The sequence below is a fragment of the Prionailurus bengalensis genome, chromosome C1 (assembly GCF_016509475.1).
Source record: "Prionailurus bengalensis isolate Pbe53 chromosome C1, Fcat_Pben_1.1_paternal_pri, whole genome shotgun sequence".
Taxonomy (NCBI): Eukaryota; Metazoa; Chordata; class Mammalia; order Carnivora; family Felidae; genus Prionailurus; species Prionailurus bengalensis.
Window position 1 is genome coordinate 31,551,842 of NC_057345.1, and position 23,302 is coordinate 31,575,143.

The 23,302-nt window shown below is 52.6% G+C and overlaps 1 protein-coding gene across 2 annotated transcripts in view; it reads right to left on the minus strand.

Moving 5' to 3' along the window:
• RIMS3 (regulating synaptic membrane exocytosis 3) overlaps positions 1 to 23,302 on the minus strand; it is a 40,954-nt gene that overhangs the window by 17,242 nt on the left and 410 nt on the right. For both annotated transcript variants that reach the window (XM_043574563.1, XM_043574564.1), the window contains exons 2-3: positions 6,719 to 6,895; positions 1,134 to 1,381 (exon numbers count right to left, since the gene is read on the minus strand). In XM_043574563.1, coding sequence (XP_043430498.1) covers positions 1,134 to 1,350 — 217 coding nt within the window. In that variant the 5' untranslated portion in view covers positions 1,351 to 1,381; positions 6,719 to 6,895. The remainder of the gene's footprint in view (positions 1 to 1,133; positions 1,382 to 6,718; positions 6,896 to 23,302) is intronic.

The window sequence follows — 23,302 nt, forward strand, 5'->3', positions numbered from 1 at the left end:
TGGGCCACTGATAACCTGAAGCCCCCTCCCCATCTAACATTTCTCTGAGCTAAAAAACACACTGCAGCTTGATTGCTGGAAAAGACCATCCCACGTGCTCCTGTGAAGGGCTTTGTAAAAATCTATTTTAAGGCCTGGAAAAGTCTCCCACCCTCAACTGGGAGTCTTGATGAGCATTCTCTCTGGATCCTCCGGCGCCCCCGCCCCCTCACCACCCCCATCCAGCTGCCTATTTGAAGGTTTCCTGGGGAAGTTGTTACTCTGAACAAAATAAGCAGGAAGAGATTTTAAAACAAAACCAGCTGGTGTCTGGGCTGATGCCACAAAGTGAGGAGGTCTTGGGAGGGGAGGGCTGGCTCCTCCTCCGTGATGTGGGGTCCAGGGTGACTGTGTGTGACAAAGTGGGTCACCCCCCAGTCCAAGCATCACTAGGACTCCAAAACTAGGTGGCTGAGAAAATACGTTATTCAGGATGTAGCTGTTAAGGCGTGTGTGAACGTGGCTTTGGGAGGTATGTGCGTGTACGTATACGTGTGCGACATGTTTCTGTGACCATGGGCTGTTGTGTGTGTGCGCATGCGACTGTGCTTCAGTGATCTGGGTCTGTACATTACGACTCAGAGGAGCGTGCTTGTGCGATTTGCATGACTGGCTTCATTGTGAGTGTCTCTCTTGTGACTTGGTAATGTGTGGCTGCATTCCTGTGGCTATTTGTACTTGGGAAATTCAGAGAATGCAGGTGAGACTGTATCCTGCGGATGCGTGTCTGTGGAGCCGTGCCACTTAGCACAGTGCCAGGAATACGGTGGCTGTTGAAGGCGTAAGGGTGCGCACGGAGGCAGCACAGCGTAAAGTTCGGGAGCATGAACCCCGCAGCCCGGCTGCTTTGAATTCAGGCTCCAGCGACCCGCTTGCTATGTAGTTGGGGGCATCTTACTTCCCTTCTCTTGCTTCAGGATCTGCCTCATGGAGTTTATGGGGATCCAATGAGTTAGGACACGTACTGGACCCAGAGTAGCAGCTGATATACGGTAAGTGCTATATAAGTATTTGTAGGCATGAGGACACCCCCTGGGTGCCCTGTCATTGCAAGGTACCCCACCCCACCCCCTCCGTGTCCCACGTCCCCTCACCAGACTGGGGGAGCTGGAGTGTGCTCTTGCTCCACTGAGTCAGGCCCACGATGGCCACCATCTTGGCCCCAAGGCTGCTGCGCCGCTTCTTGGCCGTGGTGGTCCCGGTCCCACCCCCAGCCTGCTGGGAGCCACAGATTTCACCGCTGATGCTGGAGCTCCGAACCACATTCCTGGAGGCCGCGGCCGAGGCCGGACCAGGCTCCCCGTTAAACATGGTCCGAGGGGCGGCAAGGCCTCAGGCAATCCTGTGGGGGGAGGGCAGGAAACAAAGGGGTGCCACATCAGGCCCTGGGGCCACTCTACGGCAGCCCACCACTTCCTAGCTGTGTGACCTTGGGCAAGTCACTTGGCCTCTCTGAGGCTGTGAGGATTAAACGAATCAATAAACGTAAAGAGTGTGCACAGGGTCTGGCTCAATAATGGAACTATTCCTATTAGCACATGGCTATCCTGGCAAATGACCTGGTTTGGCCAGGTCAAGGCAGAGGCTGTGGAGTCGTACGGCCCACTCTTGAATTCCAAAGGCCTCTACACACTGGCTGTGTGATCTTGTGACCAAGCACCTCGCGGCTTCAGTGAACACCTCAGCAGAACGAGAAATAAAAGCACTCACCTCACAAGACTGTCGAAAGGATTAAATTAGAGCATGTGAAGGCGCCAAAACAGTGCCAGGCACAGAGTAAATAAAAAGTGTGATTATTGTCATGGCCAATAATAAGAACAGAGACAGCAGGACTGGCCCCAGCCTGTGGGGTCGGGGTGGGGGTGGCGGCTCCGGAAGGGGCCCTCCTGCTGGAAGGGACAGCACAGAAAAGTAGAAAGAAGCAGGCACAGGTCGCCCTTAAGCGCACCACGGAGTGGCGGCCCCTGGAGGCGTTTTGATCTGATTTCCTCCCAGTCTCTTTTCTATGCATTTTTAAAAATAATTGAACTCATAGTGCAAATACAATTTTGCATCCTGGTATCTTTCGTTTAACATCATATCACAAGCATTTCCCACTGTCGTGAACGCTTGGTATAAATGTTTTAACGCCACCATAATATTTCATTGTATAGAGGTAGCATAATTGACTTAAGTATTTCAATATCATGACCTCTTAGATCGGGTCTGACTTCCTCCTCTGTCTCCTGTCTTCTTTTTTTTTTTTTTTAATGTTTATTTATTTTGAGAGAGAGAGAAGAGGGAGGGCAGAGTGAGAGAGAGCAAGCAGGCTCTATGTGGTCAACACAGAGCCCAACACAGGGCTCCATCTCACAAACCATGAGATCATGACCTGAGCCAAAATCCAAGAGTCGGATGCTTAACCGACTGAGCCACCCAGGCGCCCCTCTCCTGTCTTTTAAACAACATCACTCAATACTGCTTTGATCTACTTATTTCCTTAGGATTGAGTCCCAGAAACAGAGTCACTAGGCTGAGTGTGGATACTGCCAGGAGCCTCCCCAACAGCCACACTCCTTTCCTGCTTCTTGACAGAGCGCTTGTTTTGTGCAGCCACCAGCCCATCCCATTTCAGAGGCAGATCCTGATTAGTTCAAGCCAATCAGTGAGCGGCCCTCATCTTGGTAACTCGTACTGGTACAAGGGCAGGCATATGACTAAGTTGGCCTGATCTGACTTAAGGGGAAGATTTGGATTCCATGCTTACCAGCGAAGTGGGGTCTCTCTCCCCACTTCTTCCCTCAAGACTCTTCCCCCTAGAGAGGGCCCAGTCCCAAGAGGAATCCAGTGTTGTCGAGCGCAGCACAGCACAGACAGAAAGGACCTCGGCCACCCTGGAGCCTGCTTTTCTCTGGCCTTCCAGTTATGTGAGATAATGTGTTTTCCACTGCTTAAGCCAATTTGAATCAGTGGTCTCAGTTACATCCCAAAGCATCCTACCTGATACCAAGGACATAAACATTTCTCTGATTCTTGTAAAATATTGCCGAATTCCTTTCCAGAGCTGGATTCAAAAAATATCGAAGCCCCCCCAAATTTCAAGGCCTGTGCAGAGTGCCGAGGATACAGCAGCGAGCCAGGCCGACTTGGTCCTGCCCGCTCAGAGTCTCCAGTCCAAGAGAGACAGACAGCGAGTGACTGATTACGTAATTAAATATTAAATCGGATTGTTCTGATGAGTGCTAGGGAAGACAGAGGGCATTGGAAGCCACTCTGGGGGAGCTGGGTGGCTCAGTGTTACACAGAGATGGGATCTCCAGCTATCGGCCTCTACAACTTGGCTGAAGGTCCAATGCTGCGGCAGGTGCCCTCTGCTCAGAGTATGGGAAAAACGGCTGCTCCGGCAGGCTCTGCACACAGCCCTTCCCAGCTCTGTCTCAGCCTACAGAGCTCTTCCCAGGGCAGCCCATCTCCGGTCACTTTGCTCGACCCTCTGCTCTCAGCCCTGTCACCCTGAGGGAATCTGCCTTTTCAAAAGGACATAGTTGAAGTGTCAGGTCAGGGGAGAAGGAGGGAGGAGGGAGGATGCCACTCTAGAGGATTTCAGTCCCCAGATAGCTGTGAACGGTGGCCACTTGGCCTCCTGGTCAGCATGGCTCCTGCCAACCAGGCAGATTAGGGCTGACAGTGGGGATGAGTCAAAGCTGTGTTCTCCCTTCTTTGTGGTTGTCTGGACTGTTTTCGCTCACCCTGTGATGTACACAGAGTCCCGGATTGTATTTCTCCATCCATCCCCCATTAACCTTGCAGCTAATGGAAAGTCCCCCTGGACTTGGGCCTATGATGATCTCTTCTCTTCAGTTTCCAATTCTAGTGCCAATTTGTGTGGGGTTTTTTTGGGGGGTACCTGCATGGTCTTTTGGTGAATGGTGGGAGAGGGCGTAAGCCTAACTTACTCTTTAAAGTATTGTTGTTAGGGGCACCTGGGTGGCTCAGTCATAAGCGTCTGACTCTTGGTTTCAGCTCAGGTCATGATCTAATGGTTTATGAGTTTGAGCCCTGAGTCGGGCTCTATGCTGGCAGTGCGGAGCCTGCTTGGGATTCTCTCTCTCCTCTCTCTGCCCATACCCCACTCGTTTTTTCTCTCTCTCTCTCTCTCTTTCTCAAAATAAATAATAAAATAAACTTAAAAAAATGTTTAAAGTATTTTTGTTAGGTGTATGGTAATCTCCACGTCATAGATCAGAAAAGTGAAGGCCTTGCCCATCCTACTTGGCTACGAAATGGCAACACCTGGACTCGAACCCAGGTCTCCTCTTCCCACAAAGATGTGAACACACTCAGCAGTTCCTGCCCCATCGACCCAGACCTCACCCAAAGGTGTCGGCCCATCCCTCTCACTCAGGCTTTGCCCTGGGTCTCCGGCTTTTTGAAAACTCTGCAAGAAAATTATCTCTGATGAGAAAAACCTCTCTGGGCCAGGTTTCCACAGCAGGCACAAGCATCTGGGGGCAGTAGAAACCCCACCCAGACACAGCTGGAGAAGGAAGCACTTCCCTAGCGCAGCCTACAGGAAGCTCAAGATTATCACTCCCAGGGGTTGAGAAGGGAAGGAAGTATGGGACAAAATTCCTGACCCTGCCAACCCAGGGGCTCATGTTTCCTCATGAATAATGAATGACATTGACAAGCAGATGGTTTGACATCCAGGACTCTGCACCATCTGGAGCCGCTTTCTCATCTTTAACTACCCAGGGATCACCCAGAGGGGCCTAGAGAGCTGGCGAATGCTTCAGAGGGCCCAGCCAGACAGGCCACCCTCAAGGGGACAGGAGGAACCAGACCCAAAGCAGTGGACCCAAGGTCTTAGGGCCTGACCTCTGGTGCAGGAGTGCTGGGCAGGGCAGCCTGGGAGAATGAAGAATCAGAAAGTGGGATTTGAATGCCTATGGATTCTTTGTGTCACTTTCTCTGGGCCTTGGTTTCCTCATCTGTGTGTAAAACAAAGGGGTTGGATTAGGCGAGCTCTACAAGTCCTTGTAACTGGAGAGCAGAGCCTAAGGACACATTCTGCATTGGCAGAACGGGGGCTCTGGCTGCTTCTCTGACAGTCAGTCTAGTTCAAGAGGGATAAGACAGAGGGGCACCGGGGTGGCTCAGTCGGTGAAGTGTCTGACTTCGGTTCAGGTCATGATCCCATGGTTCGTGAGTCCAAGCCCCACATCAGGCTCTGTGCTGTCAGTGTAGAGCCTGCTTGGGACTCTCTCTCTCTCTCTCTCTCTCTCTCTCTCTCTCTCTCTCGTCTTCTTTCTCTGCCCCTCCCCCACTCGTTCTCTCTCCCCCACCCCCAAAATAAATAAATAAACTTAAAAAAAAAAGAGGGGTATGGGGCACCTGGGCGGCTCAGTCAGCTAAGCGTCTGACTTTGGCTCAGGTCATGATCTCACAGTTCGTGAGTTCGAGCCCTGCGTCGGGCTCTGTACTGACAGCTCAGAGCCTGGAGCCTGCTTTGGGTTCTGTGTCTCCCTCTCTCTCTGCTCCTCCCCCACTCACGCTCTGTCTCTCTCGGTCTCTCAAAAAAAAAAAAGAGGTTTAAAAAAAGGGGGGGGGTAGACAGAGAGACAGAGCCAGCCACCTGGCCCCCATGTAAGTCCTACTTATAGTGCCCTCTGAGCCATGAGACCACAGGGATGGGGAAGGGGCAGCAGGCAGAGATGGGGGCAGAGTGTGAGGGGCCAGCAAGCCACAGAGCACAGCATCTCACATATTGGTGGTTCCAAGAGATTGCTAAATGACCTATATCCTTTCTACAAAAGTCACTTCAACAATTCTCTGCCTCTGAGCAGGACTGTCCCTTTCCCAGCCCAGTTCATGGCACCTCAAGGAAGGGAGCCTTTCCTTGCCGGGTCACAGACACCTCACTCTGGAGTTCTCTCTGCTGACCCCCATCTACTGCCACAGCAGCATCTACTACTATGGCTCGGGTGTCCCCTCCAGGGACGAGTCCTACTGTCCCCACTCCTGCCAAAGCTCCATGCCCGCAGATACCTTCCAAGCTCCCCAAGCAAGGAGGCTAGTGTTTTCTTTCCAGTTATGGATGTTTGGCCTCTACCCTGGAGTCACAGTACCCGAAGCGCTCCCCAGACCATCTCTTGAATCCTGACAGCTGGGGTTTCAGAGCTCTGCCAGGCTACCCAGGTCCCTCATGTGTCTAACCAGATCATAAGCCTGTTTTGAGAGTCAAACAGGGCCATCCAAAAGCCCAACATAAACCTAGCTACCCACTCTTTCAACAGGAGAGACCAAGGAATCTGTCACAGGGTGATGGACTGGTAGGTTGGAAGGGATGGCAAATAACTGAGGCTCTTACCACCTCTCTCCTTCTTCCACCCACAGCAGACATCACTAATCCATCTCTTTCCCACCAAGGACAGATTTAACCTCAGAATCCCTCTCAACACAGCTCCAGCACCAATTGGTGAAAAGCGGCCCATGATTTAAAACAGATTTGCCAACCCCATTCCAGCCTGAGTCTTTCATTTTGCAGAGTGGGAAATCAAGGCCCAGGGAAAGAGACACACCCAGGGTCACACAGAAAATTGGTGACAAAACTAGAGCTCCAACCCAATTCTCCTAACTCCCAGGTCCCACATCACCTGGCAGGTGCTTCCTCCCCACTTTGAAGAAAACCCAAACTCACCCAACTGATGAATCTGAGCGTGGTGTTCCACATCACAGGGGGCTGTGCCCCTACCAACAGCACACCCCTAGGGCATTTACACGAGGCTTCTGTTAACTTCTGCCCAGACACCAGTTTTCAAGAAAGGAGGTGAAGGCAATCAGGGTAGCTTCTAGGAGGAGGTGATGTGATAAGAGTCTGGAAGGAAAGAGGGGAGTTTAGAGGAAGGGCTAGTGAAAACATCTATCCTTAAGGGCTTCCAGGAGCTTGCAGAGTTAAGAGACAGACTTTGGAGATGGCTATGGGATGTTGAGCAAATCATTTAAACTCTCTGCTTCTGTTTCCTACTTTGTAGAAAGCATCTCAACTCCTGGGTCCCCGAATCTGCCTGTAGGCACGTTAATGTCAAACTACTGCTGCTGAAGCCCCACCCATAATTTTACGACTTTTAACACACAAGGGACAAATGGAGGTCCAACGGCTAAGAAGCTCTACATCTTACTCTTTCTTCCTCAGTCCTCCCTCCCACTGAAGGGATGTCCCTCCCCAGATACTGTGAGATACCCCGGGATGGGGGGTGGAGCACTTCTGGCTCCACCCCCAGCCATGTGACCCGGAACGAGTCATTCAGCCTCTCTGAACTTCCGGCTCCTCTTCTGTGCGGGGGAGTCTACTTGCCACCTGGACGCAGCCCCACTCTCCAGGCTGGACTTGGTGCCGGATGGGAAAACGAGGAGCAGGAAAACGCTGATTAAAAACACAGGCTTTGGAGGCAGACCTACTTGGTTCAAAACCTAGATCTGTCACTTGCAAGCCGTATGACGCCGGGCAATTTCCTTAACAACCCGCCCCCCCTCCCCCCTCCCCGAGCCTACTGCTCCTCACCACTAGAGTGGGGATAATAATGCCTGCCTTAGGATTATTAGATGAGATGCTATAAAATAAGTGTCGGTAACGTGCTAAATGCTCGGTTGGCCAACTACACTGTTACTACTCATAATGGTGCCTTTGTTAAACAGGGAAGGACTGTATGGGTGTCAGTGCTCACTGGGCCAGACTGCACACCGGGTGCAACCACTTCGTGGGAAGGCTCAGAGACCGAGAGGATCACCTCTCACCTGCTTCCCCCCAGAGCGCAGGACAGCGTGGGATGTGGGTCCCTGTGCCTCTCAGTTGAGGTGGGAGCTGGCACGTGAAACTGTGCTTTTCTTCTCCAGCCTCTCAGCTCCTGGGCCCTCACTGGGTGCTGGGTCTGACTTTTGAGGGCCCTGACCCAATCCCAGTCCACCACCAGGGCTTCCCGCTGCATCTCCCGTACCAGTCTGTGTCCATGTCAGGGGCCAGTGTCTGCATCCACAGAAGGGGAGAAGGGTTCTCTTTTTTTCTAGTTCTGCTTTACCCCACCCCCAGGAAAAGATGGGCGGGTGACAAGGCTGGCATATGGTGGGGGAGGCAGGCTGGGCTGAGGGAGCACACCCAGCTTGCATGGGGAGCACCATGCCAGGTCTCCTCCTGATTATGTGACCTTTGTCTCCCCCAAGCCAGACTCACATGCACAACACTATACACACACAGGGGGAGACACAGGGCACTGAGTTTCAAATGTGTGGTCACACACCATACCAACCCAGACGGATGACATACACTTAAAAGACATAATCACCTACGTACACAGCCAGGCACATGCACCCCCAAGACAAAAGTGCACAGAAGCAGCCACATTGACAGTCACAGGCGTTTGCAGACTCACATATGTGTACACACCCACGCACACTCAAACACACACACCTCCTCCTTGGCCTCTGCCCAGCCCAGGGAGGTGGGAGGAGCCCCATCCCTTTAGTGGGCAGGGAAGTAGGAAGGGTCATACCTGGATCCTGGGTTCTCTTGGCTGAGGCACGCACACCAGCTCTGAGCAGGTGCCTGTGCGAGCTTGAATACGTACACACTCATACCAGCTCCAGCCCCGAGTACCACCCTCCTGGCCCCCATCCCTGCAGGCCGGACAAAAGAGCTCATCGGTGAGGTTTGTGGTGAGGAGATGAGAAGGCTGGCAGGGAGCAGCTGCTGTCACCATGGCTACCAAGCTGACCCACTTCTCCTCCACCCAGCCTGGCCCACCCGGCCCAGGCAAGGGAGGAAAGGCAGCTTTGGGCAGGGGGGCCCTCTCCTGTCACACACAGTAAAGAGTCTCTGAGGGTGTGGTGAGGGATGGGTTGAGCACCAGGCTAGTTCCTGCATAGAAAGGAAATAGCCAGACATTCTTTGAGGGCAGCAAGGTGCTCAGGATATAGCCCCTGCAAAACCTAGCCCCTGGCCTCCCTCAGCTTTGGCGCCTCTGGCCCCAGGGACCTACGTGGGTCATGTGCCTACCCTGGACACATTCTCAGACACAGTCTTCACGGCAGGGCAGAGGGTGAGGCAGCCGGACCCAGAGCTCTGTCCACAACTCCAAGAGCTCAGGACACTGAAGGGCAAGATAGACCCAGAGCCGGCTGCACCCTGTGTCCTGCTCAGATCAAGGTTCCTGAGGGCAGGGCTTGTCCTCCCCATTTGAACCAGGGGCTGCTGAAGACACGGCCATGCCTTCATTCCTCAGACAGAGCTACCATGTGTCTTTCCTCAGCCAGGGGGCTCCTGAGGACATGGCCATGTGTCTTCCCTCAGAACTGGGGAATATAGAGGAAGCACACAGCCTTCAGACAGCTCAGTTTTGTGAGATCACTCACAAGGCAGAATGAATCACTCCTGCAAGACAGCTTGCCATAGCTCCCTAATTCTTTCAGGAGAAGGTAAAAACCCCTCACACCAAGGCCCACAAGCCAAGTGAGCCAGATTGTCCCGTGCTCTTGCTCCGCTTCTGTATTCCAGCTGCACTTGCCTTTTTTCCATTCCTCAAAAGTGCCCTGGGTCTCCTGTCTGCCTGGAATGTTCTTCTCCAGCTGACTCCCACCCTCATGTTCTGATGCCCTCTGTTTCTCTGTGTGCTGCCTTTGCCTGGCTAATCCCTATTCATCGCTCAGTCCCAGTTGGAAGGTCATTTCCTAGGAGAGTCTTCCCAAAATGACTCCCCCTGTCATGCTCTCCCAGACTCTGTACTGTTCCTGCCCGTTATGGGTTGAATTCTCCCCCCGGGAAAGATATGTCGAGGTAGTAACCCCAGTACCTCAGAATCTGACTTTGTTTTGGAATAGGGTCATTGCAGATGTCATTAGTTACACTGAGGTCATGCTGGAGTAGGGTGGGTCTCTAATCCAATATGACTGGTGTCCTCATAAGAATGCAACCACATGAAGGGCGCCTGGGTGGCTCAGTTGGTTAAGCGTCCGACTTCAGCTCAGGTCACAATCTCCCGGTTCATGAGTTCGAGCCCCGTGTCAGGCTCTGTGCTGACAGCTCAGAGCCTGGAGCCTTCTTTGGATTCTGTGTCTCCCTCTCTCTCTGCCCCTCCCCTACTCCTGCCCTGTCTCTGTCTCTCAAAAATAAATAAATGTTAGAATGCAACCACATGAAGGCAGAGACACACAGGGAGAATGCCACATGATGATGTGGGCAGAGTTTGGACTAATTCAGCAACAAACTGAAGAACACCAAGGATTGCCAGCGGTCACCAGAAGCTAGGAGAGAGCCATGGAACAGCATCTCCCTCAGCAGAACCAATCCTGCCACCTGCCTCCAGGACTGTTAGAGAATAAGTTTCTATTGTTTTAGGCCACCCAGTTTGTTATAGCTGCCCTAGGAAACTCATATACTGCTATTCTTAATTTGTTTAATGCCTGTCTCCCACACTCCACCTAAAACAGAAACCATATCTTCTTCACCCTGAACCTCCAGTGCCTGGCATAGACCTGGCTCTGTAAAAACGTGTTGAGGGCGCCTGGGTGGCTCAGTTGGTTGGGCGTCCGACTTTGGCTCAGGTCATGATCTCACGGTTTGTGAGTTTGAGCCCCGCGTCGGGGTCTGTGCTGACAGCTCGGAGCCTGGAGCCTGCTTCGGATTCTGTGTCTCCTTCTCTCTCTGCCCCTCCCCAACTTGTGCTCTGTCTCTCTATGTCTCTCAAAAGATAAATAATGTAAAAAAAAAATTTTTTTAAACGTGTTGAAGGAATGAATGACAATCTCAAACAAATATTAAATTGACAATATTTATATCTGGATAGTAGAATTGTGAGTTATTTTTATTTTCTTCATGTGACATACCGTGTTTTTTTAAGTTCCCACTTTAGAAACTGTATTGATGCTATCATAAAGAAAAACTAGGGGCACCTGGGTGGCGCAGTCGGTTAAGCGTCCGACTTCAACCAGGTCACGATCTCGCGGTCCGTGAGTTCGAGCCCCGCGTCGGGCTCTGGGCTGATGGCTCAGAGCCTGGAGCCTGTTTCCGATTCTGTGTCTCCCTCTCTCTCTGACCCTCCCCCGTTCATGCTCTGTCTCTCTCTGTCCCAAAAATAAATAAACGTTGAAAAAAAAATTTTTTTAAAAAAGAAAAGAAAAACTAAAATACATATTTTTCTTTTCAAAATATACATTAAAATAACAGTCATTTCCACCAGTATGTGTTTTGTGAAGAGGAAGAAGTTCTGCTATATGCTTGATAACTACTTTTTCATCGATTAATTGATTCCTCCTTGTGTCGCTAGAGTACTTTCTCGAGTCAGATTTACAGAGCTTGAGCTCTGGGGCCTTTTGGGGCATAGATTCCAGGTAGGAGGGGCCAGGCAAAGTATGCATGCTTCACAGCCATCTCAACCATCCACCCCTTCTCATAGCTCATGGGATCTGGCCAGATGTGCCACCTGTCACCTGATGGGGGCTGTTAGACTTGGCACTTAAGAACACCACCAGCCCTGGCTGAAGGCCATTCCCAAACAAAAGATCCTACCCTCAAACTTAAATATTTACACAAATCACTTGGGGATCTTGTTGAAATGCAGATTTCAATCCCATGGGTCCCAAGTGGAACCTGAGATTTTGCATTTCTAACAAGGTCTCAGGTGATACCCATGTTGCTGGTCTATGGGTGACCCAAGGCACTGAAAGTTAAAAATTAAATACTCTGGTTGTTCTTCAAGAGTGAATGCTTCAGGGGGTGCCTGGGTGGCTCAGTCAGTTAAGCGTCCAACTTCGGCTCAGGTCATGATCTTGTGGTCCATGGGTTCAAGCCCTGCGTTGGGCAGACAGCTCAGAGCCTGAAGCCTGCTTTGGATTCTATGTCTCCCTCTCTCTCTGCTCCTCCGCCACTCATGCTTTCTCTCTCTCAAAAGTAAACATTAAAAAAAAAAAAGAGTGAATGCTTCAGGATGAGGAGACTAGAAAAGGCACATTGGGAAGTGCATTGCAGAATACCTCAAAAGATCGGCAGGATTAGGAGAGATAGAAGTGGCAGGAGAGAAATGGAAACTACCTGGACCAGAAATGGAAACTACTGAAGGACCAGAGAGGAAGTGTTATGTTCACAGGATGGTGAATAGGGCAGTGCAGTTGGAACAGGAGGTAAGTACAATTGCGGAAGAGAAGGCTAAAAAGGTAGGCTTGGCACAGCCAGTGAAGGGCTCTGAATGCAGGGCTAAGAAGCTTGACTTTAATCCTGTAAGGAGTGAAATCTGACATGACTTGGAGGTAATGTTTTACAGAGCTCAATCTGACACTGAGTGCAGAATCAGAAGAAAGCCTGACAGAAGGAAAAACAGTCAAAAAGCAGATAAGAAGACTGCACTGCTTCAGACAATGCAGATGGAAAGAGGAAAAGGGTGGTCAGGAGTCATGAGAAGGCTTGGGGCATTGCCTAGAGTTAGTGATGGGACGAGGTTGGGGAGAGGAAAAAACAGAATCCAAAGTGATTTATAGGAAGGGTAGAGACTGAGAGGTGCCATCAGCAAAGCTTGAGGTCCCAGAGGAAAACACTGGCTTAAGGGGAAGATGAGTCCCATCTTAGATGTGATGAGTCTGAGATAATACTGCAACTCCCACATAGAGGCATTGGGCAGGTAAGCAGATTCACTGGAGCTCAGGAGAGCAATGTAAGTGGGCAGGATTTGGATGTGTACCCTGAGGGGAAAAGTGGCATATGGAAAGGAAAGAGAATGCCCAGAGGGGAGTACAAAGTGAGCAAAGGGCGAGGGATAGGAGGAATATAGAATCCACTGAAGAAGGGAGTATCAGCAGAGAAGTCAGAGAAAATGCCATGAGTATACAGATGGCCAACCTGGAGGCCCTACCACACCGTCACATCAAAACCAAGGGAAGACTTGCCCAGCCAAGAATGTAGACGGGCAAGGAAAGTCTAGGCCTGAAAAAAAAAGCACAGCTTGAATAGAAAGCAGGATTTGGATTGGTGGAGAAGAGGACGGATTCCCTGGGGAATGTCTGGGCTTCAGCAGGATCCCAAGGGGCCTGGGGCTCCCAAGCACTTATTCCAGATCAGCCCTAGCACAGGAAAGACGATCCCCTCACCTGCAAACACACTTAGTGCTCACACCCCCAGAACCTACAGAACCCCTCCCCCACCCCGGAGCAGAGAAGGTGGGATAAGAGGTCTTTGGAGCAAAGCCTTATTGTGGGAATGCACATAGTTTATCATCCAAATAAGACTTTTGAGAGTAAGCAGAGATGCTACCAACAATCACACCAGGACCACAGGTGTATATTAGGGTTGTCTCAGCCAAACACAGCCCTACTCTTAGCCTAGCCACAGCAGGGGGGAAGGGGGGAGAGGATGGTAGATCCTCCAAAATGCCCGTTTGATCCCTGTTCTCCCTTCCTAGATGGGGTGGCGGAATTGAGAGACAGGCGATAGGAGCAGGCAAGCTCATCCTCCGAGGCAGGGGCCCCAGCCAGAGCATGTTGGTGGATGGGGAAGATTTCGCTCCCCCCTCCCGGCAGCACCATGGACAGCGGCCGGTCCGCTCGCTCCCCTCCCCCTGGCCCCTGTTTCTCCAGGGCTGCAGCGAGGCCGATCAATATTTCATGGGGGAAGGGGCTCTGGTTACCAGCCCCGCGCCTAGCCGGAAGGCGCCACCCGCTCCCGCCGAGCTCTGGGGACCCTCCCCGGGAACCCAGCACACCCACGGCACGGCCTGGCTGGGGCAGGCGCCACCTTCAGGCACGCTCAGCATTCCCGGGCCCACTGCTCTGCGCCCCCGCCCCTGCCCTGGCACAAAGACCCGCGCGCACGCCACACGGCTTCCCGCGGCCACTCAGACACACCACGTATTCGGATGCGCGCTGTACAAAGCCAGCGGCCACACAGAATAACAGGCACACACCGCACCCAGCAGCCAGCCACCTAGACACACAGCACACACACAATATGCCTCACAGACACGCACCACGTGGAGATGAGTTCACTACAGACCCACACGCACATCAGACGCCCTGCCACACATACGCAAACTCACATGCTGCACAAAAACTCCCTCACAGAGAACCTCAGATTTATCCCACGCAATACATTTACCACAGATGCACATATCACACACTGTGTGCGCACACACGTACGACATGCGCTCAGAGTCCTTCAGATATATCGTTCAGAAGTACATCACCACGGAGAGCTACATGGATCTCACACACACACACACACACACACACACACACACACACACAGAGTCACAAGCGCGTGCACACACACAGTATGCTGGAGAGCGACACTCATCACACACACACACACAGTCACACACGCACGCACACATGCACACACCATGCCAGAGAACTACATTCATCACACACACACACACACACACACACACATGCACACACACACACAGTATGCTGGAGAGCTACATTCATCACACACACACTGTCACATGTGCATGCATGCACATGCACACACACACATACACAGTATGCTGGAGAGCTACATTCATCACACACACACACACACACACACACTCTCTCTGTCACACACACGCACACACACACAATATGCTTTCACAGAGACCCTCAGACATTCACCATGGATACAGGAGCACATGCCTCACACTACCCAGGCCCCCCACCCTCCTGGAGCCCAGGCCTGCCCCCCTGCTGTGGACATGGTTCTGGGGAAGAGTCAGGCGGGACCTCCACCCCTCCTGCCTGGCCCCAGTGTTGACTCCTGTGGATAAATTCTGTGTCCTCTGAGGACTCCCAGGGTTGCTGCCCAATCCCCGGGGGCAAGTAGGCAGCGGCACAAAGGGATGGGAAGGGGGTAACTGGGGAAAGGGAACCTTTGAGACCCCGAAGCCTCCTGGCTTTGTGGCCCCGGGGCCCCAAGCTCTGGGGCACCAGGCTCCAGGGATGGCCTTGCCCTCACTGGCAGCTCCCACGGCCTCTGTGCTCCCTGGGACTCCTGCCCTCTGGGAGGCCCCGAGGTTTGTGTTGTGCCTGGGGACCAGGAGAACTGTGGAGTCTACAGCTCCTGCTCTCCCCAGGAGTGCCCACATGCTGCCTCAGAGATGAGGGGGCATCCTACCGCCATCTAGACACCCCAACTCCAAGAGCCTCCCTCTCTCGTGGACTGAGGGAAGAGTGGCACAAAATCTGTCTGCAGAATAATCATGGCAGGATTTTCTGAAAGAATCTCAAGACGGGGCATGTGGTGAGGAGAGGGAAGTGGGCTGGCAAAGCAGGAAGAGACCCCTAAGTTTTCCAGGCAGGTGGAAGGCACCTTCAATATTACCCAGGTGAATAGTCCATGTCTCTGACATCCCCACACCACTTCCCAATTTTGCATTATCCACATAACAGTGTGCCCTGTCAACAATTTCTGCCATACTCTTGTACTGCTCCTTATTTATTGTGCTGACATTGACACTTTTAACTTACACGCATTTATTATAAGTAGAAATTTTGTGTTACTACTATAAATGCAACTATTATTGCTTTTAATAAATAGAAAATGAAAGTACAATACCTACCGTAAAAGCCAAGCTGTATTACTAAATTTTAGTTACCTGGAGTTGCCAGTCAAGACCTCTTTGTTAAAAAGGGAAGGGCAGCAGTGTTGGCAAGTTGTTAAAGACATACTGGCACTTTCTCCCTGGGACAAATTTGGACTTGATGGAGTGGAAAGGGAACCAACTTTCTCACTATGGGAGCCAATGCTCTGTAATAACAGGTCTGCGAGCCACTGAAAGTCACCTCAGGTCTCACTGAAGGTGCTACTACCCACGGTGGGAAGCTCTAGGCTTGGGCACAGTGGCTAGCTGGAGCCCTGTTATCACAGTCCAGTCTGGTAACAATAATCCTTAGAAATTGCTCAGTTCTTTCCCATTTACAAATTATCCTTAGAGCCACTATCTAGTATGAGCTGCGTACCGGGAATTATCATCCCATTTCCGAATGAGAAAATAGAGGCTCTAAAAGATGAAGAGATTTGTCCAGAATCACATAGCTGTACAGGGTTAAGTCCACGAGTGGGAGACCCTCAACTCTACCTGTCTCCATTTGTCTCATCTCTGGGATCCCTTGTTCTGGGCTGGCCCCTTGCTGGGCAGTGGGCGGGAGAGGGAGAATGGTAATCTTGTATTTGCCTGTGAGGCCCTCACAATCCTGAAAGGCCAACAGGCAAGTGAGTAAGTAGTGGAAGATAAGAACTTTTACTCTGGAGTCACACTGTGTGTCCCTAGCCATAAAAGTCACCTCTCTGAACCTGTTTCCTTGTCTGTAAAATGGGGGTAATAATAGTGCCTATTTAATAGGGTGTGAGGATTCAATGAAATAGTGCATGTGCGTGGTGTTTGGGACAAAGTAAGGGCTCAAAAATGTTTATTACGAGGGAAGTACAAAGAATAGAATTAATTCAGATAAAAAATGGCTGACGGTGGGGAGCGGGGAGGTAGGCATGGCATGGTTCTTCATAGAGGAGAGGAAATGAGTTCCATCTTAGAGAATGAATATGATTTTGGTAGGAGAACTATCCCGTCTGCTCCCACCCTCCCCTTCCTCCAAAGACAAGTGAGAAAATTTTGGGTCTCATCTATCTATCTCTCTGCTCTGGCCTTTGAATGACAACTGACAGGCTCTTCAAAGCCTGCCCTAGCATTGCTGCCCCAGGAAAAGACACCCCTTTAAGTCACAATGCCTGGGCTGTTTTCTCCAGGTGCTATCCAGATGGAAGGGTGGGGGCCAGGCACAGCCTGGCGCTCTGAGGGTTCTAGCAGATGTCTTTTAAAAAGTACTTGCCCCGATAACAAAGACTCTCCCCACCACCACCTTTCCATAAGGGGGTCAAGAGCAACGTCTGCAAATCTGACTTTGAGAGCCTTCCCAGCAGGCTGCAGTTGATTGGACCAGGGTGGGCACCTGACCAACTCTGAGCCAATCAGATCCTCTCATACAAGTTTGGATTTGGATCTGCCGAACCCTGGGTTCCCTGTCTGAATGTGGCGGGAACGCAGGACACGGTAGAGGAACTATAGGTAGTTCAGGGTCTGGTAAAGCAGGACAAACCAGTCCGTGGAGAAAGAAAGCTAAAGGCGGCCAGCAAGGTGCAGAGGATGGCTTGCTTCCATTTCTCCTGGCCTACAGCTTCTGCCTCCCAGAGGCTAACGATTTTTCTGCCCCTCAGTTCTCAGGAATCTCTTGTGTCCTGGTAATAAACCCTTCTTTATTACCGAAGCTGGCCCGAGTCGGTTTCTATATACAAGCAGAGACCCAATTAAGACGGGGGAGAAGCTGGGAGCTAAGAGGCACAAAGATGGACAATCCTGGAGGAAAAAAAAAAAAAAAAATCACTGTGCCTGCCCTGGATGAGCTCAGCTGACCGGGAGATGAGGAAGAGTCGACCTCTGTCGAGATGTAGACTCTGTACAGATGTGGCCGAGGGAGGGTGGGTTAGCTCTGTCCAGGAAGGGCCAGGACGGTCCTCAGAGGCTTCACAGCAAAGGTGGCAGCTAAACCAGTTTTGAAGAGTGAAGGACGTTCTCCAGGGAGAGAAAGCTGGGGTGGGGAGGCATTACAGGCGGCGGGAACACAAAGTGCAGAGGCACAGAGGCACAAAACAGCCTGACGTGTTACAGGAACTGCCAGCAGTTCAAAGTGTGGTGGGGGAGCAGGGAAGACGAAGCTGGAGAGGCCGGTCGGGTGCAGATCACAAAGGGCTTTGAATTCTATGCTAAGAAGATGAGGCCTTTCCTGTCAGCGATAGGGAGCTATTGAAGTATTTTAAGTAGCAGGGGGTGACAGGGTCAGTTCTGTGCTTTAGAAAGATCGCTCTGGGGCCCCCACGAAGAAAGGACTGGAGAAGGCAGGCCTGAAGGCAGGGAGGCCAGTTAGGGTACTGCAGCAATGATTCATCTAGCCCTTTCATCCACTGAGCAGCTCACTGTGTACCTACTGGGTGCTGGGGCTGGGCAAAACAGGACCCCTGACCCCACGGAGTTCACAGGCCAGCAAGACAGAGAAACAAGGGAGAAGCAACTCAAGTGTCCTGAGTGTCCTGAAGAAGTACGAGGTCCCACGGAGGGGGGCGGTGTTCAGTTTCTGGTTGTTACGCTTCACTGTGGAAATGCTACAAGAGCTGGTATCTCTCTGAAGGATAAGTAGGAGTTAACAAGGCACTAGGAGGAGTGCATTCCGGGATGAAGGAACATGTGTGAAAGTCCTGCTGCTGGGAGAGAGGAGAACGGTACCAGATGATCGAAAAAGGTAGGCAAGGACCAGATCACACGGGGCCCTGTAGGCTACATCAGAGTCTGGCTTTTATTCCAAGAAGTCTTAGAAGGGTCTTACACGGGGAAATGATACAGTCAAACATTTCTCTTTAGAAGACCACTCTGGCCACAGTGTGAAAAATGAAACAAAGCAGGGCAAGAACAGAAACGTACAGAGCCCAGTCTAGGAGGCTATCGCTGCGGTTCAGGTGGGCACCGATGGTGGTCTGGCATGGGGCGGCGGGCAGGGAGAGAGACACAGGACAGCTAGCACGATTGCTGAGGATGGCTGTGGGCTGTGGGGGTGAGGGAGAGGGAGGTGTCCAGGAGAACTTCCAGCTTTCCAGCTTGAGCAAGTGGGTGGATGGTGGCAGCAGAGATGAGCTGGGGATGTTGGAGGCAGAGCAGGTGCTGGCAGGCGGAGCTGGGGACCTGGGTTTGGACTCTAGGCTGATTGTGAGACATCTAAATGTGGTTAGACCTGCAGGGCTTGAGCCCAGAAGAGATCACTCAACTCAAGAGAGTAAGGAGATTACCGGGCAGTGGAGGAGGAGAGGGCAGGGCAGCGAGACGAGACGAGACGAGACGAGAGCAGGGACAGCTGGGAGGAATCCTGGGGGCAGCAGGGCCTGGGGGCAAGAGTGACCGAGAGCTCTGAGCCTGGCAAGTGAGAACCACAAAATCCAAAGGTTAATTCCCTCAGCCCCAGGGGGCATCAGGCTTTGGCTCCCACTCTCCTGGCCAAGCATCGGGCCTCAGCACAGACGCTTTCCAGCAGAGACAGCCCTCTTCTTGCTCCGAGTTACCTTCAGACTCGGCTCAGGGGACCCCTTCTCCTAGAGAAGACTTCCCTGGTCCGGGCATGCACTGTGCTGTCCAACAACCTGGGTTTGAATCCCAGTTCTGCCTCTTGATAGCTGTGTGACTTTGGCCAAATGTAACCTCACTTTCCTCATCTGTATAATGGCAATAATACTACCTACCTCATGGGGCTGTTTGAGGATGAGTACTTAGCAGAGAACCTAACACACAGTAAGCACTAAATAAATGTTACTATTATTAACATCCCACCCACCTTGGGACAGTTAGTCATGCCCTCCACCTTACACCTCCTCCAGTTGGGAACTATTTGTCAGTCTGTGTCTCGCCCAGCCTCTCCCTACCCCTACCCAGTTTGTAGGGCTACGTACGATGGAGGGCCCAGTGCTAAAGGAAAATGTGGGACCCCTTGTTCAAAATTAAGAATTTCAAGACGGTGACAGTAAAACTGAGGATGGGGTCCTTCTAACCCAGGGCTCCGTGCAACCAGACTCGTGAAGCCAGTCCTGTCCCCCCCCACCCAGCCCTGGGCCCGGCCTGGAGTAGACGTCAGTGCCATGCTACAAAGTAACATGCCAAATGACATTGGAATGGGTTCCATAATTTCCATCTGGAATTTCGTTTTATCCTTCCTATAGAAATAACATCAATCCAGTTTTATGGTTGAGGACACGGAGGTTGAGAGATGGGGTGTGCCTTGCCAGAAGTCACCTGCCTCGTGCAATGCAGAGCTAGGATGTGAACGTAGACCAGCTTGGTGCCGAAGCCCTGCCTCTTACCCTCTGGCTTCCTGGGGAGGTGGGGAGAACCTGGCCCCAAGGGGTGAACGTTGTCAACAAGGCCCACGGGGAGGGAGCTGAAGGGACTGGGACTGGCCTCCTCCTGGGGAGAGCCACATAAACAACGAGCTCCCTGGGCACCAGGGCTGCTACACAGGGAAGGGAGTGTGAGAGGGCAAAAGGTCACTCCTGAGAAGGCTCTGCCCGAGAGCCGCAGACCCTAGCCCACGCTCTCTGGACATCAAACCCTGCCTTCTTGCCTTAAAGCCCTTCAGGGGCTGCCACTGGCCTCAGGATAACTCCCAAGCCTTTAATATCCTGCTGGACCAGGGAGGTCCGCCCTCTGCTACCTGTGCACTCTCTACCCTCTCTCCTCCACTTCTGTCCTCCCCTCCCCCATACCAGGCCCCACCTGCCATCACCCAGGCCTTAGCCCACACTGCTCCCTCTCCTCATCGCTGCTTCTTTGCCTCAACTCCTGGTCACTCTAGGCTCCCTGAATCTCTCCTTTTGACACACGATACAGGGGCCATCACCTGCCCTGGACCATCCTGGGCTAGAATGCAGGCTCCATGGAGGCAGGGCTGCTTGGCTCACAATGCTTGGTACATCAGGTGTCTGAAGGCACCCCCCTGCAACAGAGGCAGGAGGGTCCTGCACTCCTTCTCCCCTTCTCTCCACTCCCTCCTAGTCCTCTTTTTCTTGTCCAGGCATCTCGAGCTCAAGGTGGGAGAAGCTCAAACTTGCAAGGGGAAGAGAATCATCATAGAGTATCCTCCCCACGCCCCACCTGCCAGGCCTGGGCTGGGTGTTGTACATCCAGTTACTGTATCTAATCCCCAAGCACCTTCCAGATGAGGGTGGGCACTATGAATGCAAATTATTCCTATTTTCCAGAGGAGTCTGAGACCACCTGCCTGAAGTGGCAACAGAGCCTGTAAGTGGAGAATGCAGGATTTGAACCCAGGTCTGTCTGATGCCCAAATACCTGGCATCCCCTCTGTCCCTATGACTCACTGTTTGGAGCCAGCTCCCTTCCAACCAGGGAGAGTTGTTTCTCACCCATGCCTTCAGTTCACACACACACCCAGGCAGCTCAGCTACCCTGTGAGATCAGCAAAACCCTAGTGCAGAAGGCAGCACCCCCATCAGTGAGAGGCCAGTGTAGAAGTCACCCCTCCTCTGGGTCAACAAAATGCCAGTGTAGTAGAAATACCCCCCAGGTCAGCCAAACACTAATGGGGGAGACACCCCCACTGTCAGCAAAATGCTGGTACGGGAGGTATACCCTGCACCCCAAGTCAGCAAAAAGCCAGTGAGAGAGAAACTTCTTCACTCCTCTCTGCCCAGGGCCCATGACATGGGCTGGGGGTGCACAGAGTCCTCCAAGGTGGTGCTCTTGGGGTGGGGTAGGGGGAAGCAATGGGGCTGGGGCGGCCGCTGCCGGGGGGAGGAGGCTGCAGCTGGGGAGCGGGGCAGACTCGGGTGAGAGTTCTCACATGGCACTAATGAAATCAACCACCAGCCTGCCCCCCCTTCCCCAGGGACCCTCCAGCCTCCAGCTGATGCAATGCCCAGGCCAGATAATTGTTTTCTTCCCTCCTTAAAGGGCCAGCTGCTGTTGCAGCTGCAGACATCACCCAGACCCCTGAAAGACCCCACAGAGCGTAGCACCTGGTTAGGGATAGGGGGAGCCCAGAAAGTAGCGGCTTGGCCCAGGCTCTGCAGAGGAAAATCCAATTAATGCCCGAGACCAGAAATGTCTGTGAGCAAGGAGGGAGAGATGAGAGTTAAGACAGAGACAGCGCCTGGCCCACAACCACATGCCCCGAGGGAAGGGAACCTGGTCCCGGGCTGGGTCCCCAATACCTGGCTTCCTTCTGCCTGCCTGTCCCGTCAGGTCCTTGGCACAGGGGTTGCTAGTGAGTTCAGTAGTTCTCTCCCAAGCTTCCCTGAGTGCCAGGTACTATGCGAAGCAGTTCAAATCCACCATTTCATTCACTCCTCCCAGCAGAACTGGAAGGTGGAACTGTTTTACTGAAGGAGGCTCCAAGAGGGGAAGGGATTTCCTCAATAGCAGCCAGAAAGTGGCAGAGCTGGGTCTGAAGTCAAGTTTGCCTGACTCTGGACTTCATACCTTGCAGAAGGTCGAGTACGTGTGGAACCCCAGGGCTGGAGGTCCCTATGCCAGGCAGCCCAGCACTGAGGTCAGCAAGGAGGGTCTATGGGCCCTAAACAGGTTCAGAAGGGCACAGTGCTTGGTTTAAGCACAGATTTCACAGACCCCTTCCCCAGTCACCTCCCCCAACCCCCAACCAGAGAATGCCCCATTAGGCTGCCCACATGCCCCCAGGGACAGTTGGCAGCTGCCTGATTACAGACTAATTGGTGGCTGGCAGCAACTCTTGGGGGGTGGGGGGGTGGTGGTGGTGGCTAGTTAACCCTCTGGTGACCAGGCCTAGCCCAGAAAGGCCCTCTCCCCACCACTTCAGGCCCCAAACCCAAGGACCCTAGACTTAAGAAGGCATCATAGGCAGAGGACCGGACCAAAGGGGCATCAGGCTTCCTCTCCACACCCAGACAACATCCATGGGGCTAGAGGTAGACTCTGACATTCACCTAGGCTCCCCAGCCCCAAAGTGGCAGTGCCAGCCAGCACCCCTTGTTCCCTGGCCTTGAGTATGGCATTGCCTACGCCATCAAGACCACAGAAGCTATGGGCACTCCCTGGATTTCCAGGCCCAGAATACTGGGAAGAAACCCACTCCTCTGGGCTGGGTTATCCAGACAAGGGGATGTAGGCATGGGTCCAGGCAGCCTGGAGGCTAGCCAGTGAAGCTACCCTCCCCCTGAATGAATGAGGGTCCAGGTTGCCCACCAAGAGTCCTGCCAAGCCTCCCTGAACTCCCCACCATGGATTGACCAACTGCCTTTCCCAGTTTCCCAAAAGCCCCCTCTTCCCCTCCTAGGGCCGGAGTGAGCACCATCCCTTTCCTTTCATGGGCTGAGGGGGTTCTCTGGGCACCACAATGGTGTTTCATTGGGAGGAAAGAGTGGCTGCTTGTCAACCAGGGCACAGGCAGGAGGGAGAAAGCAGGCTGCCTTCCAGCTCCCTTTCCAGGAGAGATTTTAAGCACTTTCCAAAAATGCCATGCGAGGCAATGCTGTTGAAGACCATGGCCCCAGGTGCTCTGAGAATCAGCAAAGAACTCAAGACTCTGGGGTCCTCTACCCCATTTTCCAGGTTTCCTCAAACACCCCACGTTCCCCTCTCATACCTTAGCCCCCACCCCAGAGCCATCAAACACACTCTGCTGATCCCCTGAGGCCCCGCCCCCCCCCCGACCCTGCACACTCACATCCTTACGTGGCTCC